Source organism: Aethalodelphis obliquidens, unplaced genomic scaffold (assembly GCF_003676395.1).
Source record: "Aethalodelphis obliquidens isolate GAN/ISIS:26980383/991018 unplaced genomic scaffold, ASM367639v1 scaffold9, whole genome shotgun sequence".
Taxonomy (NCBI): Eukaryota; Metazoa; Chordata; class Mammalia; order Artiodactyla; family Delphinidae; genus Aethalodelphis; species Aethalodelphis obliquidens.
The window spans coordinates 27,146,700-27,164,949 of record NW_020837953.1 but is presented as its reverse complement, the minus strand read 5'-3'; the positions used below and the strand labels follow the sequence as shown (position 1 = coordinate 27,164,949).

General features: G+C 39.7%; 1 protein-coding gene across 1 annotated transcript; it reads left to right on the top strand.

Annotated features, from left to right (window-relative positions):
* Nucleotides 1–365: 365 nt before the first annotated feature.
* Nucleotides 366–18,124, top strand: RBBP4 (RB binding protein 4, chromatin remodeling factor). Its single transcript, XM_027109269.1, has 12 exons — nt 366–502; nt 1,059–1,206; nt 4,216–4,361; nt 10,920–11,093; nt 11,439–11,554; nt 11,668–11,828; nt 11,925–12,051; nt 12,465–12,542; nt 13,224–13,300; nt 13,708–13,765; nt 13,853–13,963; nt 17,125–18,124. The coding sequence occupies exons 1-12, from the start codon at nt 487–489 to the stop codon at nt 17,188–17,190; spliced, it is 1,278 nt and encodes a 425-aa protein (XP_026965070.1). The 5' UTR covers nt 366–486; the 3' UTR covers nt 17,191–18,124.
* The last annotated feature ends 126 nt before the right edge of the window (nt 18,125–18,250 follow it).

Below are 18,250 nucleotides of genomic sequence, written 5' to 3'. Positions count from 1 at the left end.
GAGGTCTGATAGAAGCCTTTTCTTGCAGCCTCACCCCCAGAGCTGACAACTAGACCCTAAAACATTTTAGACTCCTCATCTAAAGTCCTACTTTGAAGGGATCGCTAGCTTCAAGAAAATGGCTGCACCCAGGAGCGTGCGGACTAAACCTCTCACGTGACCTCGAGAGGCGCACGCTCACCAACCCCGCGCGCGCGCAATCGAAGGAAGTCGGCTCCCGGCAGTGTGGGGGCAGGGGAGGAGCGCGCGCTTCGACCCCGCGGCAAGCGACTCCGCGCGTCTGGATAGGCTACGAACGCGGCTTCCCCGCCCACCTCGCCGCTCGGCGCGCTCCGATTGGCCGGTGTTGGCGCGAAGGTGCGCGAGTCGGCCCTCACTCAGGGGCAGCAGGAAACAATAGAGGCCGCGCGCGCAGAGCGAGCGCCCGCAGCCTCCCCGCCCCTCTCGCAAAGCTCAACCCGATCCCCCCCGGCTTGCCTGCCCGCCATGGCCGACAAGGAAGGTGAGGGTGCCGGGGCGGCCACAGGAGAGCGGGGGTGCCGGGCTTGCGTAGCGGCCTCGACACGGCCTAACAGGACAGGCCGGACTCTGCTGAGTGCCGTACCCGCCATCGCAGGCGTGAGGAGAAATCGCCCCGCGGGGAGGGCTAACGGCGCGCCAGCTCCTCGGGAGCGGAGGCCCGGCGCAGCGGCGGGAGGGTGGCGGTGGGGGCCCCGGCGGGTGTTTGGTCCCTCCCCGCGCTCCCTGTCGGTCTACCTGTCTCTCTCCGGGTCCTCTCTGCAGCGCTCGCTACCCGCAGGGGTCGGTGTTCGGCCCTCCTCGCGGGTTCTGTTCTCCTGCCGACGCCGTCGCCCGAACGGCTAACGGCGTGTGGCCGGGATGACCCCAGCAGTTAGGCCCCGTGAAGCTGGAGAGCGGTGTTGGTGCCTGCGCCTCGGGGAGATTTAGACAAACCTCCATTTCAGAATCGGGATTCTGGAGCCGTGCCGGTAGCTTTGAAAGTGTCTACTCGGTTTCCATTTGTGGTCGCTAACTTAAATTTGTTTTTAATGTTTTAGCAGCCTTTGATGACGCAGTAGAAGAACGTGTGATCAATGAAGAATACAAAATATGGAAAAAGAACACTCCTTTTCTTTACGATTTGGTGATGACCCATGCTCTGGAGTGGCCCAGCCTAACTGCACAGTGGCTTCCTGATGTAACCAGGTGACAGGAATCTTTTGAACGTTATTTTGTTGTGTTCTCGGTGTAGATTTCTTGCATTGATTTTCCCTGTTTTTCTTTTCTCCAGTCACCCGTAGCGGGCACGTGATCAGAACCTAGTGGTGACATTTTTTTTCTAGGCCAAAAAAGGCAAAATGTAAAACAACTTTGCAGTTTACCTGATAAGAGAAAACATGTTGTCTTCTTTATCTGATTCTGAATTGAATAGCTGTATTATAACTATAGTTGACCAAACAGTTATGTAAAATTTGTCAGCTTTCAAAAAGTATTATGATGAGTCCAGTTCTTTCAACAAAAGAAATTTGAATCTCACAGTCATTGGTAGTAGCTGGTTAATGCAAAGATGAATGTGACATGGTACCTGCCATTCAGAACAACATTTAGAAATGCTATAAGTGTACTAAGTAAGTAAATTCCTTCAAAACTCAGGTCTTTAGAAGTCAAGATATTTGCGAATTGTGGTTATTTGGCTACGTTTCAGCTCAACAAGTTTTATATAAATGTTATTAATAACTTAAGAATGAGCCTGCTGCCTTTACATTGGCATTTTTTTAAAAAATGGCGACATCTGTCCTAAGTATGTTAATAAGTACTTAGAAATTTAGAGCTGGAAGCTGGTTTATCATGACCAGGAGTTCCCATATTCAGCTGATCATCAGAATTACTTGAGTTCAGGATAAGTGGAGTCATTTCTGTCAGGAGTTCTCAGTTCAAACCACTTAGGAACTTGCGGCAGGATACTTGAGAATAGTTGAGTGGTGATTCCAGATTTACTGTAGACATGTGCTAAATGATATTGGACCAGAGGATCCCAAATATTGGCCACCCCATACCTACTAAGTCATTCTAGAAAAGCTTTCCATATAATGTGATTAGCTATGTTTGGAAAGCAGTGAATTAAGACTAAATAACCCAAGGCTGAAATCTGTGCTGTAGTCTTAGTAGCTTTCTACTTTATGAATCGAGGTAAATAAATCTTTCTGCAGTATTAGACATTGGTCCAAATATCCTTCCCCCTTTTTTTTTTGTATTCTGCTCGAATAACAATGTCATTTACTTACTTATTTTTTTAGAATGAGGGGTCCTTTAAGCAACTGTCTCTAATGTCTACTGTTTACTGTGTGTGTGTGTGCTTTTTTATTCATATTTTGTTTCTAAACACAAAAACAAAAAACCATACAATCATAGTTTTGTATATTCTTCTTCCCTCCCTCACTTGCTCTGAGTCTTTAACTTTCTAAATGCAGGTATCCCCAACTGTATGTTGACAGCCCTCTTATCTTTCCTCTGTTTTTTCCCATGTGAGATGTAGACACCTATTAACTCTGTGCAGAGGAATTTCTGTTGATTTATCTCCAGATCCAACTTCTGAGCGCTACCTGAATTTTCAGCTGTCTTATCTGGAGTATTTTATTGGCTTCCCCAACATGACATATTTCAAACTGAGTATATTTTTTCCATGGAGGTCCCAACCCAACTTTTTCTATTGTTCCCATTTCTCCTTTTCATAGTTGACTTTGGTTTGACATTTTTTAGGTTTTTCCCCCTTTATCCACTTGACAGTCCATTTATAAGCCCTGATCAATTCTTGTGTAGCATCTTTCCCATCTAGACCATGGGTTCTAGAACTTTAACAGGCATCATAATCAGCTGGAGGGATTGTAAAACAGATTTTTTTTTTTTTTTTTCAATTGACCACGCCTTGCAGCTTGCGGGATCTTAGTTCCCTTACCAGGGATTGAACCTGGGCCATGGCAGTGAAAGCGCTGAGTCCCAACCACTGGACAACCAAGGAATTCCCTGCAGAACAGATTGTTGAGCACCACAAACCATCCCTCCCCCCCAAGTTTCAGATTGAGTAGGTCTATAGTGGATCTCAGAATTTGCATGCTGAAGTTCCCAGATGATGTTGATGCTATTGTTCTGATACCACGCTTGAAGAACCTCTGCTTTACACTGTTAAATTAATCCTTCTGAGGTAACTCAGATGATGCTATGTCCCTTATAAATTTTCCATGGTTCTTTGTTCCTTACAGTAAAGAGTCCAGAATGCCTTAAGCTGGCATTCAGTACCCTAGAGTCTGATTTTTATCTGCTTTCTAGCCTTCTCTCTCACTTTGTTTTCCCACATTCAAAGTCAGATTTGGACTTCAGTTCTAGTTCTGTTAGTTGGTAGTTGTGATCTTAGGCAAGTTGCTTAATTTTCCCAAACCATCTTTAAATTAGAATAGTACTTCAGAGTGTTGTTATGGTGTTTAAGTGATATGAGGTATGTGAAATGCTTAACGTGGTGTCTGGCACTTTGTAATCTTCCCTTTGCTTACTTCTCTTAGAATACTGTCTTCCAAAGCCCTTGTCCCCCTCTTCTAGATTAGCTCTCATTTTGAGACCTGCTCAGGTAACACTTCTTCTAAGAATGTGTCCTTTATTCCAGAACTAATCTTTCGTATCTAAATTTCCATGTTCTTGGGTACTTTTCATGAATTATATGTTGACTTGTGTTTAAAATGTTTGTGTATATGGCTGTTTAATTGTCCCTGGTTTTTTGAGGATATGAATCACATCTTAATCATCTTTGTGCTTCAGTAGTATTTGAACAGTTAGTTTACCTGATGTTAACTTCCTTTCCCTTTTAATGACGTTAACCTAATGAAGTAACCTAAAGTGGTAGTATACCCACCAATTGGTTTCTTTCCCTCCAACTCCTTGTAAAGGGTGAGTAGCTAATTCGTATTTTATTCCATCAGACTTTTTCCTCAAAGTAATTGTAAATATTTGGCTAAGTTAAGAAATAATTATGAAATTAAGTGTTCTGTGGTCCTTATACTCAGCTCTATGGAAGATATGTGAAAAGTAGGAACTATGGCTCTTAATGACTTCTTCCTCTGAAAACCTGGTTGTAATAGTGCCTTGGGCATACATGTATGTCACTGACTTTGTAATCTCTCTTAGTGTACTGATTTGAATACTGACCATATATTCCTATTACAGACCAGAAGGGAAAGATTTCAGTATTCATCGACTTGTCCTGGGGACACACACATCAGATGAACAAAACCACCTTGTGATAGCCAGTGTGCAGCTCCCTAACGATGATGCTCAGTTTGATGCTTCACACTACGACAGTGAAAAAGGAGGTAGGAATCTTAAAGGTGAAGGAAGGAATGATATATGGGTTATATTTTTCATATCTCTAAATTATCATAAAGAGTGTATACAGTTTGATAAAGTCTCTCAAGTTAGGAACAAGATAACTAAGCTTTGGAAAGCCTGATTTTGCAGTATAGATATTAGGTGGCAGAAGACATATTTAACACATACTTGGTTCTGTACCTTTTCTGTAAACTTTCTTCAACTAAATTTGGTAGTGGGGAAATTTCTAGAATTGAAAGAAGCAGAAATCCACCATATATTACTGCTACGCATGCTTGCATTCTCAACATGGGAGATACTGCCCCTACGGGAGTGAAAATTGGTTCTCAGAGGGGTGTGTGTGTGAAAACAATCTTATTCTTTGAACTGTTTAAAGCACAGAAATACATAGCAGGCATAAACAGATACACAGGAATTTCATCAGGGTATCAGAAAAAATGTCCTACAAGGTTCCTTACAGGGGCAATAATGAAAAAAAAGGTTGAAAAACACTGGCTTAAATTACACTTTCTGGGTTTAAGTGGTATAAATGACTTAACCATGGCATTTGCTATATAGTACATAAAAATTGAGTGTTTAATTATATCCTATTTTTAGGAGATATCCTAAGGGCTTAACTGTTCATGAAATACTTTTTCCCTTTCAGAAGAGATAAAAATGAGTGGGTTTCTTTATTGTTGTCCTTGAACTCAAATTATTACTGGGAGTAGGAGATAGGCTCTCAGTATTGAGATTTGTGCCAAAAATGAATGTTTAATGTTTTTTATCTTAGATTTCTCCTGATTAGCAGAATCCATTCTTTCATCTAAGATATTTTGGGTTCCAGTTACTTGCCAGGATTGTAATGTACAGTTACTCTTTTGATCATTCCATATTTAGCTTAGGGTAATATAGAATGCAAAATAAGTCCTTAGGATAAAGGTCAGCAAACATGATTTTGTGTCGCTGACCCAAGTGTGTGAACTATAGGATATGGTTACTACAGAGTTATTCTCTAGGTAGGCATCAGTGATTGAGGGGATAAAACACTTAACTTAAGAATCAAGACTGGGACTTCCCTGGCAATCCAGTGGTTAAGGCTTCGCCTTCCAATGCACGGGGTGCGAGTTTGATCCCTGGTCGGGGAGCTAAGATCCCACATGCCTTGCGGCCAAAAAACCAAAACATAAAACAGAAACAATATTGTAACAAATTCAATAAAGACTTTAAAAGTGGTCCACATCAAAAAAAAGAATCAGAAGATGGGCTTGGGACCCTGTTGAGCTGCTCACTAGCTGTGTGGTTTGAGAATAAATCATTTAGCCTCTCTGAGCCTGTTTCCTTTTTATTAAATAAATTGTCTTTAAATAGGACTTTTGGTTATTTAGACATAAAGCAAATATTCTGATTGGTAATATAATAAATCATCTTTAATAAAGCAGGGAATTCCCTGGTGGTCCAGTGGTTAGGACTCCATGCTCTCACTGTGGGGGCCCTGGTCGGATCCCTGGTCAGGGAAGTAAGATTGGGCAAGCCTGTACAGTGCAGCCAAAAAAAAAAAAAATTGAAGCAAATATAAAATACCGTCAACCCCCCTCCCCCTGTAAATCTATCCCTTATGGATCGCTGTTAAATTGATAGTTGTCTGAATGGTTTATCTATCCCATTTATTGGATCACTCATTCAACAAATATATTAAGTACTTACTGTATGCCAGGCAATTTTTCTTGGTACTGGGAATACAGCATAAAATATAGTTTCCTGGCCTGGTGTATCTTGGACATCATTCTGTGTGAGCATATGGAGATGTGCCTCCTTTTTGATGGCTGTATACTATACTATAATTAACCATCCTCAATTAACATTTAAGTGGTTTCCAATCTTTTGGCTTCAAAAACAGTTCTTGTACATGTATCTTGCATAGTTTTGCTGTAGAATGATTAAGTGGAATGTTAATCAAGTGGCAAGAACATTTTCAATTATAATTGGTACTGCTAAGTTGCCCTCCGAAGAAAGATTCACAATTTCACCAATAGCAGATGTATTGATGTCTGTTTCTGCATGCCTTTGCCAACATTGAATGTAATACTACACTCTTTATTTTACTTTGCTTTTATTTCCTTTAATGGCTGCACCACGCTGCTTGCAGGATCTTAGTTCCCTGACCAGGGATCAAACCCGTGCCCTCAGCAGTGAAAGCACGGAGTCCTAACCACTGGACTGCCAGGGAATTCCCTACTTGGCTTTTTAAGTTATTCGTAATGTTGGACCTATTTTAAAATATTTGTCTGTCTGTCTCTCTCTTGAGCTGCCTATTTATGTTTTTTGCTCATTTTTTCTTTTGAGTTATCTCTCTATATAAGGTAAGTTATCCCTAACTAATAGGTTATAGGTAATTTTTTCCCTCTTTATTTTATAATTTTGAGTCCTGTTTTGTTTAGAAGCTGAATTTTAAATTATCCAGCTTTCCTCTGGTGTCCTTCCGATTTTGTCATTCACTGAAAGGCCTTCATTCCAAGATTTTAAAATAGTTAGCTGTTGTTTTCTGGTACTTTTGTGTTTTGACTATTAAAACTTTAATCTTTCTTGTATTTGTTTTGGTTTTAGGGATGAAATAGGAATCTGAGCTTTTTTCTAAGTGGTTAGCAATTTTTTTTTTAATGCCATTTGCTGACTAATCCATTTTCTTCACTGTTTTTGTTGTAAGTAGAGTTGATTTACAGTATTGTGTTTCAGGTGTTCGGCATAGTGATTCATTAGGTCTGGGGGGGTTTTTTGGATTTTTTTATATTCTGTTATAGGTTACTACAAGATATTGAGTATACAGTAAATCCTTGTTGCTTATCTATTTTATGTATAGTAGTTTGTATCTATTAATCCCATACTCCTAGTTTATCCCCCCAACCCCTCCCCTTTGGTAACCATCAGTTTGTTTTCTATGTCTGTGAGTCTGTTTCTGTTTTGTATATAGATTCATTTGTATTCTTTTTTAGATTCCTCATATAAGTCTTCCCTGGCTTTTGAAATGGCATCTTTTAACATACACTCCAGTCTTTCTGGTAACTGAATTTTTTGAGTGGCATCAAACCAATTTACTTTTATGTTCTGATGATACCTTTGTCCCCCTTACTAATACTTAATAATAGAGGAACTATGAAAAATACCAGTAATATGTATGATACATTTGTATGACTGTATTTCGCCCTATTTAATCCTCACAAGGAAACCGATGCTTACAGTTGTTTTGTAACTTGCCCTAAGGTTACATAGCATATCAGCTCCCATTCCTTCCTTTTCTCTTACTTTTACCTCTCCTTCGTCCTTCACATCACCCTCGGATGACTGAACAAGCTTGGTGCTTGAAGCGGGGCAGGTGCTCTCCATGTGGTCTCAACAGTGCTGGAAGTAGATATATACTAATGTCTCTTAAAGCTTCTTGGGTTGTTGTTAGATAGATAGCTTCCTAGTCCCTCCTTGCTCTCAGATGAAATGTCCTGGACTCTCAGATTGAACTATTGTAATTGATTACCTTCTACTTGACCCCATTTGGTTTGAGGTACTTGGTGGCAGACAGCTTCAAAAGATCATTAAACTTTCAAAGAGAAAGAACTAAAAACTGGCTTAGGCTTGTTTTGACATTAAAAAGAATGTGTGTGTTTATATTAGATTCAGCCAGGCTATGGTCACATTTTAAGCCTGAAAATAGATTCAGTTTAAAAGTTTACTTCAGACTCTGTTACCAGGATCTTCAAATATCAACAGATTTATTTTTAGCAACTTATTTGGGGAATGGGTTGGGGGGGGGGTGTTTGTTTTTGTTTTTAAGTAATCTTCAGTCTTTTGCCTCAGTATATAATAAACTATTACTAAATCATGATGAAATAATGGAATATTTGACTCAAGATGTTACAACTTCTTCTTCTTAGTTTCAAAATGTTTATGGATTCAAAAAAATGGTACGGTGGTAGAAATTAGAATGCCGGTTATCTAGTTTGTCAGGCAGCATTGGTTGGGAGGGACACAGTGGTACCTTGTGGGAGGATAAGAGAGGGCTGGAGATGTTCCGTATTTTTATCTGTGTGGTAGTTCCCCGGATATATGCATATGTAAAAATTCATCAGGCTAGACACTTTTACTATATTGTTGTGTCTCGGTCTTTTTTTTTTTTCAAAAGCATTGACTAATTTAATCCTCACATCCACGGTGACATTGGTACTTTTCTTTTTAATTAATTTATTTATTTTTGCTGTGTTGGGTCTTCGTTTCTGTGCGAGGGCTTTCTCTAGTTGTGGCAAGCGGGGGCCACTCTTCATCGCGGTGCGCGGGCCTCTCACTGTTGCGGCCTCTCTTGTTGCGGAGCACAGGCTCAGTAGTTGTGGCTCATGGGCCTAGTTGCCCCGCGGCATGTGGGATCCTCCCAGACCAGGGCTCGAACCTGTGTCCCCTGCATTAGCAGGCAGATTCTCAACCACTGCGCCACCAGGGAAGCACCAGTCTCAGTCTTTTTAAATGGTATTTTATATGGAGAGAAGCAAACAAAATAGCAACATAGTTAGACCTTTATAGTCATTCAATTTATTGTACATTGCTCCCTCAGTCTTTCTTTCCTACATCAGATTTGGCCTTTTGCGTATCACCTTCAACTTGGGGAATCTATTTGTTAAATAGATAAATCCTCATCTTCATAAATCTCAATTGTGAATCCTCTAAGCTGATTTCTTATTACTGTACTTCAACTACATTTGGTGGGGGGGCCTCTGATTAATAGTATATAGCTGATACTGAAATAACCCACATTATATAACAATTACCCCTTGCTCTGTGGGCTCCATGCCAGCTATTGCTCTTTCCTTGTTGGTATCTCTTTTCTGGCAATTATTCTTTTCTGTCATAGTCATCTATAATTGTGTGCTTATCTTATCTCCCTGTGTTTGGACTAAAAGTTCTTTGAGATCACATATCCTAATCATGCCTTCTTTTTTTACAATGTAGATGCTTGTGGTCTAGAATTCTGGGGGGAAAATTGTTTAATGTGTTTGGGGTTTTTTCTCTTTTAGAGTCTATTTTGAACTGTTTCTAGGTTTTTAGCTTGTTTAAACCACTGCTTTTCAACTTATAAAGTTATTTTGAGGTTGAAAGTTATCTGCTAATTATATTACCCAACTATGTCTCTGCTTTTTGAAAAGATTTTTGTCCTTCAGAGTGTCATTTTCATCTACAAGTTACTCTCATAACTTTGTTTTATGGGTAAGGTGTTTGAGGTTCACAGAAATTGAAGGCCTTCACCAAAACCACCAAGATAGTAAGTGGCAGAGTCAGTTATGCCATGGCCTGACTGTTACTCAGGTACCTTAACATGCTGCCTTCTGTAATTCTTTGGCTACTTATTAACTACCTTTGTTTAAATATTGCTTTGCCAAGATTTACATAATCACAAGTTATATTGTTATACATTTTATAATGGTACTTGGGAGAATTCTGTAAGTGCATACAGTAGTCAAATATGAGTAAAAAATGTTTTTGTCTAGTCCTTGCCTACCTGGTTTATTTCAACCAAGGACTCTGGTTGGCAAGTGTAAGTGGGAGGTCAGGAAAGTGGAACCAGCTGTTGTGGCTCTGTTTTTCTTCACTGGTGTGAGGAAAGATGTGACGGTATTTCAGAAAGGTCATCCCAAACTAGAGTTTCAAATAAATAGTAAAAGGGACTCTTTAGTACCTAGCACACTGTGTACTTAATATTCATTAAAACAGTAACTTCGATTTTATTTATTGAGCACATTTTTTTTTGATAGTTTAAGTGAGGCTTGAAAGGCACTTAGTGAGAATTTTTGAAGTGGAGTCAATAGTGTTCCTTACTTTTAGATAGTAATGTAATACTTATTAGGTATATTATTACCTAAATCATTGTAGGTATAGCTGAAAGAGTACCAGGCTAGGGATCAGAAAAATAGGGATTCAGTTTAGGTTCTGCCATAGTCAAGTCACCATAAACAAATTAATGTAGGTCCTCTGAGCTTCTCTTTTCTTGTGTAAAATTTTTATTTACTTATTTTTTATTTTTGGCTGCGTTGGGTCTTTGTTGCTGCGCGCGGGCTTTCTCTAGTTGCGGCGAGCGGGGACTACTCTTCGTTGCAGTGCGCAGGCTTTTCACTGCTGTGGCTTCTCTTGTTGCGGAGCGCGAGCTCTAGAGCGCAGGCTCAGTAGTTGTGGCGCACAGGCTTAGTTGCTCCGCGGCATGTGGGATCTTCCTGGCCCAGGGCTCGAACCCGTGTCCCCTGCATTGGCAGGTGGATTCTTAACCACTGCGCCACCAGGGAAGCCCTTGTGTAAAATTTTTGGAGATAATAACTCTTCCCTGCGCTGTAGGGTTATGAGTTGATTCTTTCATTAAGAATCAAATGAAATAAGGAATGTGAACGCACTTTATACTGCTAACAAATTTTTAGATCGCTTCTAGTATTACACCAGTTCGTTGATTAAAAGCCTTGCCTGTGTCATACTTTGAGTGACATAGAGTAGCTCTTGCTTTGTCCTCATTTGCAGTTAATTTATTGTATTTACAGAATTTGGAGGTTTTGGCTCGGTTAGTGGAAAAATTGAAATAGAAATCAAGATCAACCATGAAGGAGAAGTGAACAGGGCACGCTATATGCCCCAGAACCCTTGCATCATTGCCACAAAGACTCCATCCAGTGATGTTCTTGTTTTTGACTATACGAAACATCCTTCTAAACCAGGTACTTGCCCTCTTCGATTCAAATACAAATGATGAGTCACTGTGGGGATACATTGCTTCTCTCAATTTTAATTGCTTGTTATTCTTTGTATAACTTAACATCTTATATTTATATTGATATGTGTGGGTACTCTTCCTTCATCCTTCTTCCCTACATGGGGGGAAAAATGCTTTTTTTACATAGGATAGAACGTGCAGCTCTTAAGCATTATCTGTTTGGTCATAATGGGTCTGTATGTCTCATAAAAAGTAAGAGCTTTAGACCTCTTGATAAAAATTCCATTATACTTAGTAGATCCAAAGAGGAAGTGGACTGGATAGTCTTGATGTGTCTGTTACTTTGTAGACCCTTCTGGAGAGTGCAACCCAGACTTGCGTCTCCGTGGACATCAGAAGGAAGGCTACGGGCTTTCTTGGAACCCAAATCTCAGTGGGCACTTACTTAGTGCTTCAGATGACCATGTGCGTATCCTTTACATTTTGAAGCAAATCTGGGCTAGTTATATCAGTTTTTTTCCTCTGGGGTGTGTCAGGAAGTGAGACCCTTTTATATAATAGTTAATTTTTCATTTAAGACTATCTGCCTATGGGACATCAGTGCTGTTCCAAAGGAAGGAAAAGTTGTGGATGCGAAGACCATCTTTACAGGGCATACAGCAGTAGTAGAAGACGTCTCCTGGCATCTGCTCCATGAGTCTCTGTTTGGGTCAGTTGCTGATGATCAGAAACTTATGATGTGAGTAGAATCCATTTTTTTCTCAATATATTATCTAAGTTTTATATTTAGTTACCCATTTCAAGCATTTTTCCTGTTTTTTCTCTTTTACTAAAGCTGGGATACTCGTTCAAACAATACTTCCAAACCGAGCCACTCAGTTGATGCTCACACTGCTGAAGTGAACTGCCTTTCTTTCAATCCTTATAGTGAGTTCATTCTTGCCACAGGATCAGCTGACAAGGTCAGTGTGATTTATTCTACAAGAAAACAGGGTGGATTTCTCTGGCTTATTTTGTTGTTAATATTTATTTATTTGGCTGTGTCGGGTCTTAGTTGTGGCATGCAGAATCTTTCGTTGTGGCGCGCGGGTTTTCTCTTCTCTAGTTGCGGTGCATGGCTCTCTAGTTGAGGTGTGTGAGCTCAGTAGTTGCGCTGCGCGGGCCTACTTACCCTACAGCGTGTGGGAACTTAGTTCCCCGACCGGGGAATCGAACCCGTGTCCCCTGCATTGGAAGGCGGATTCTTTACCACTGGACCACCAGGGAAGTCCCTCTCTGGCTTCTTTTGCATGCACAGAGATCTTTTAGTTATGGATTTTCTTTTTCTCGATAAAAAAATTTTATTGATCGTACTTGCTTTCATCTTTGTATGTAGACTGTTGCCTTGTGGGATCTGAGAAATCTGAAACTTAAGTTGCATTCCTTTGAATCACATAAGGATGAAATATTCCAGGTGAGAGAAACTAATGCTCCTCCCCCCGCCCCAAGGGAAACCTGAATGTGGGAGTGGGCACACTTGTGCCTTATCCCATTGCTATAAGTAATAAAAATCATCTTTATGCCTGTGCTGATCTCTGTATGAATTGGGATTGTTTTCCCTCCATTGTTTCTGTATTAAACTTAGTGCCTGATTATTTTATCTGCCTTGTTCCTGATGCTTGTCTCTTCCCTTATTTCCACTCCTTTATCCTTTATAACTTGCTGTATCTGTTAATTTCACAGTTCATTCGTAAAGTACTGACTCCATGTTTTCTGCCTCATCCGTTTAATTAAGCTCCATATGCAAAGCCCTCTGACTCAGTTCAAGAAATAATTGTTACATTATGTTGGAAGCTTAATGCAAGGGCACTGTGAGGAGTACATTATAGTCTTTGCAGTCCTATGTGTAATACTGAATTCATTATAAGTACTTGGGTAAATAATTACTTTGTGTGTGATCTGTACTTTAGTTCTTAGCACTGGATGACATTTGGCTAGAAGCTGGAATTAGACAATAAGAATAAATGAGATCTTCAAAAATATGAAATAGAACAAGAGCTGATATCCTGGGTCTAGTAATGGGTTAAATTGTTAAATATAATGTTAGATTTTTTCCCCTCAATTTTCTAATTGATGGCTTTTTTCTTATGTATAGGTTCAGTGGTCGCCTCACAATGAGACTATTTTGGCTTCCAGTGGTACTGATCGCAGACTGAATGTCTGGGATTTAAGGTAAGTCTTGTTAATTATTACTCTTTGTGGAGTTATTTTCTTACACTTTCCAGAATTACTCAAGGTAAATCTGTTTTAACTTTTTTTTAAATTTATTTATTTTTGGCTGCGTTGGGTCTTCGTTGCTGCGCATGGGCTTTCTCTAGTTGCAGCGAGTGAGGGCTACTCTTTGTTGTGGTGCGCGGGCTTCTCATTGCGGTGGCTTCTCTTGTTGTGGAGTGAGGGCTTCAGTAGTTGCAGCACGTGGGCTCAGTAGTTGTGGCTCGTGGGCTTAGTTGCTCCGCGGCATGTGGGATCTTCCTGGACCAGGGATTGAACCCGTGTCCCCTGCATTGGCAGGCGGATTCTTAACCACTGCGCCACCAGGGAAGTCCCTGTTTTAACTTCTAAAAATCTTTTTGTGCTAGTAAAATTGGAGAGGAACAATCCCCAGAAGATGCAGAAGATGGGCCACCAGAATTGTTGGTATGTTACAGATGTTGAGCAGAACTGAAATAGTTTGTGATTTATTGTCCTCTGTCTGCTTTTCATCTGTTTTCCTTCCTCTTTCAGTTTATTCATGGTGGTCACACTGCCAAGATATCTGATTTCTCCTGGAATCCCAATGAACCTTGGGTGATTTGTTCTGTATCAGAAGACAATATCATGCAAGTTTGGCAAATGGTAAGTGTTTCTTTATTTGGGCGAGTTTAGATAAATGAGACCTAGTATCACTTCATATTTATATACTCCATCAGTACAACTGGCAGCTCTGTTCAGTTTACTCCCGAGTGTGACTTGCCTGCGCATTATCATTTTCAGCTGCCTACCCTTTAACTTTATCAAGTTGTCTCACTGGTATCTCGAACTTAACAAAACTAATCTTTTCTTTTCTCCTTCCTTTCCTTACTCCCCTTACCTCCTGACTTTTTGTTTTCTATATGGCTTCAGTGTCTCCCCAGCTCACTAGATTTGAAAACTCAGGTCTTCCTCTATTGTCCGATCACCTCTAGGTGCGGTTCACTTACCAGATTTTATATTGTTGATCTCTGCAATGCTTCTCCTGTCTTTACTCATCTTACAAACAGATATAACCAACTTTCCTGTTTGTATTCCACACCTAGTTTTTTGGTCAGGTTCTCATTACTACTTGCTGGGCTATTGCAGTAACCTCCTAATTGTTAGCTTGCCTCCTGTTTTTCCCTCTTTGCTAGCAGTCGAATCTTTAGGAATGATCATTCCCTTGAAATTACTTATGAACATGCCTAGCACAGTTCCTACTGCAATGTCACAGCATCAAAGAATACCATTTCTTCATGAAACTTACCTAGATGTCAAAAACATTCCCTGCCTTTATACCCCAATTGAAGGTGATCACCCTTCTTTGAATTTTCAGAGCACTTGAAATTTAATAAAAGCAACTGTAATGTCTGATATATAGCAATACAAGAAACAGTTGCCTTCTGGAGATGGATGGTGGTGATAGCTGCACACAGTGTGAATGGACTTAATGCCCCTGAACTGTACAGTTAAAAATGGTTATGATGGTAGATTTTGTTATGTGTCTTTTACCACAATTTACAAAACAACTGCATGACTTTTAAGTGACAGTAGCCTAATAAATGAAAATAATTCAAAAGAAACTTTTGGTGTCTCAGAGTAGATCTAGAGCCAGGAAGAAGCTCCAGAGGTGAGTTTTTGGCTCAACATGAGGAAAAAAGTTTTTGATATTCAGAACTTTCTTACGGAATAACCCTATTAATCAAAAATAAAGCAATAAAATGGGAGTATTTGTGGCCTATGAGATTAACACATTATATACTGGATCAATACTTTGGAATATTATGTATCAGAATGAAGTATACTTAGTTTTATAAGCTATTCATGATATGCTAATAAGTAGGAAAAAAGCAAATTATAGAACAGCATGATAGAATCCCTCTTATTAAAATTTGGGTATCTAGTGTTATGTTTAATTATATGTAACTGTTTAATAGAAGGCTATTTGCCAAAATGTGGTTGGTATGTTTAGAGAATTCTTGTTTTCTTCTTTATACCTTTCTGTATTATAATTTTTTATAATAAGGATTTGTTTCATGTATTAACAGAAAATCCACTTTATCCTTTTCCTTGTAACACACCCACACAAAATTAATATAAAAAATTAGAGTTCTAACAAGAAAGTGAAATGGGCTGCCTTAGATAGTCTGTCAGTGAGAGGTATTTTAGTGGTTGTCATGGGAATGTTGTAGGAGATTAAGCTACATCACCTTCAAGGCCATCACCTCCAGTCAAGGTTGTTACTTTACTCCGTTTGTGGGGGGGGGGGGTTGTTTTGTTTTGTTTTTAAGAATTATTGTGATATAATAAGTAGTAAGCATTTGGTCTTTGTCCAGGTTCCTGGCACAGAGTTCCTAAAACCCTTGGGATTTCCTGAGTGGTAGGAGTCTCTATTGCTATTTATAAGTAGCTGCTTTTGGCCTCACCTGAGTTTAGGCTAAGGCGGTAACTTAAGGGGGACCCTATAAAAACTCTTGGGAAAGCTCCATAAAAAGCTTTTGATTTCATGAGCTTCTGGGTTGGTGAATATATCCATGCCACCAGAAAGGGTATGGAAGCTCTGTGCTCCATCCCCACCTTGCCCTGTGCATCTCTTCCATTTGGCCATTCCTGAGTTATACTCTTTATAATAAACCAGTAGAGCGCTTTCCTGAGTTCTGTGAATCATTCCAGCAAATCATCAAACCTGGGGGGCGGGGGTGGCTGCGAGAAAATTTATAGCCAAGTTGGGCAGGAGTACTTGGGTAGCCTGGGCACTCAGGGCTTGACACTGGCCTCTGCTGAAGTGAGGGTAGTCTTGTGGGGTTGAGCCCTTGGTCACAGTACTACCTCCAGGTGGTCAACATCAGGATTGAACTGAGTTGTTGGACACCCCATTGGTGTCAGGGAAGAAGATACCACACTTTTGTTGTCAGACTACTCACATAATTGTATACATTGTTTGTCCCTGTAGTCAGATTGAAAGCTAAGACTATCCCATCCTCTGTAGCACCTACCCTAGTGATACTAAGTGCATAGGAGATACTAAGAACAGTACGTTTTGCCCAAGTGAAAGTGGTATCTGTGTTTAAGATGCTCTTGGATATGGGTATTTCATCAAGTCGTACAAGTAGAGTTTATTTTATGCAAGAACAGTTTCTCTTTTTAAAATATTTATAAATTGAGATTTAGAACATGGGTTTTGCAGTACAGTCACAGAATTGTGCAACCATCACTACAGTCAGTTACCCCAGAAAGAAACCCCACACCCAGTAGCCATCCCTCCCATTTGCCTCCAGTCCACCCAGTACTAGGCAACCATTAATCTACTTTCTGTATGGATTTGCCTATTCTGCACATTTAATATAAATGAAATCATACAATATGTGACTGACTTTTTTTATTGCCAAATAATACTCCATTGTATGGACATATCATTTTATTTGTCCATTTATCAGTTGATGGACATTTGTGTTGTTTTTACTTTTTGACTGTTACGAATAATTGTCTGATTAAAAGACTCAAGGTTGATTATCAAGACAAATGGTAACCATACTTAAGTTTTTAGGGACTATCCTAATCCGGGGGGTTGGCCTGTGGCCAGCCGCCTGTTTTATTTGGCATGCAACTATACTTACCCATTTGCAGGTTGTCTGTGGCTACTTTCATCCAACAACTGCAGAGTTGAATAGTTAAAACAGAGTATATGCCCCACAGTCTGTCTCCCTGGCCTCGTCTATTTGAAACTTTAACTTCAAGAAGTAACTTTCATGTTTACTCAATATCCTTTTTCTTGTTTTTGGCAGGCAGAGAACATTTATAATGACGAAGACCCTGAAGGAAGCGTGGATCCAGAAGGACAAGGATCCTAGAGAATGTCTGCACTTCTTGTGATTTTAGACTCCCCTTTTCTTCTCAACCCTGAGATTGATTTAACACTGGTTTTGAGACACAGACTTTGGTTATCCCTCTATAATAAGTTCTATCAACAATGTTATTAGTCCAAACAGAAGGTGTTTTCTAAATATTAACTGGGGGCTTCTTGATTCAGGAAAGCCACAGACTTATATTTAAATTTTCTTCAGGAATTTTCTAGTAACAGAGGTCTAAAGTAGCCACAAAAAGGGGAATATTGTGAGTGGTTATTTTTCTTCTTATGCTATATCCCCAAGTTTTTCTGACTCATTTAAGTAAATGCTAGAGTGAGTAAGAAATAGAGCCAAGTGAGGTAGGTGTCTGAGCCATGAAGTATAAATACTACAAGATGTCATTTTTATTCAGGAAATAGGGGAGATTCAAGTCATATAAATTCCTGCTCTAAAATCTTCACACGGAACTTGCCAGGATACACATTTTCTTACACAGACCAGTCTCCTCTCAGTTTCTTCAGTTAAGTCAAAACAATGTGTTCCTCTTTCCCCATATATTTTTGCTTGTTAGTGTATTTCTTGAGCTGTTTTCATATTATTTCTTTCCTTTCTGTGAAATGGTTTAAAAAAAAAAAAAAAAAAAAAAAAACTTGGGACCACCAAGTTGTAAAGATGTATGTTTTTACCTGACAGTTATACCACAGGTAGACTGTCCAGTTAAATTGAGAAGAGCGAATCAATAGCTTGTATTTGTTTTTAAAATTAAATTAATCCTGGATAAGAGTTGCTTTTTTTTTTTTTTTTTTAAGGAGTTAGTCCTTGACCACTAGTTTGATACCATCTCTATTTTGGGTGACCTGTTTCACCAGCAGGCCTGTTACTCTCCATGACTAACTGTGTAAGTGCTTATAATGGAATAAATTGCTTTTCTACATAATCCCACGCTGATGGGTTTTATTTAATATAATATCCATCAAACACCAGTCTCTGGTGTCTAGAAGAGTTGTTCAGGTGACAGTTATTTTCTATGGTCTTTGACTACCAAGAGCAGAATTAAATATAA

Coding starts and splice junctions, on each gene's coding strand:
- RBBP4 (XM_027109269.1), top strand. Junction 4,362..10,919: donor CTACGACAGTGAAAAAGGAG/GTAGGAATCTTA, acceptor TTGTATTTACAG/AATTTGGAGGTTTTGGCTCG. Junction 12,052..12,464: donor CCACAGGATCAGCTGACAAG/GTCAGTGTGATT, acceptor CTTTGTATGTAG/ACTGTTGCCTTGTGGGATCT.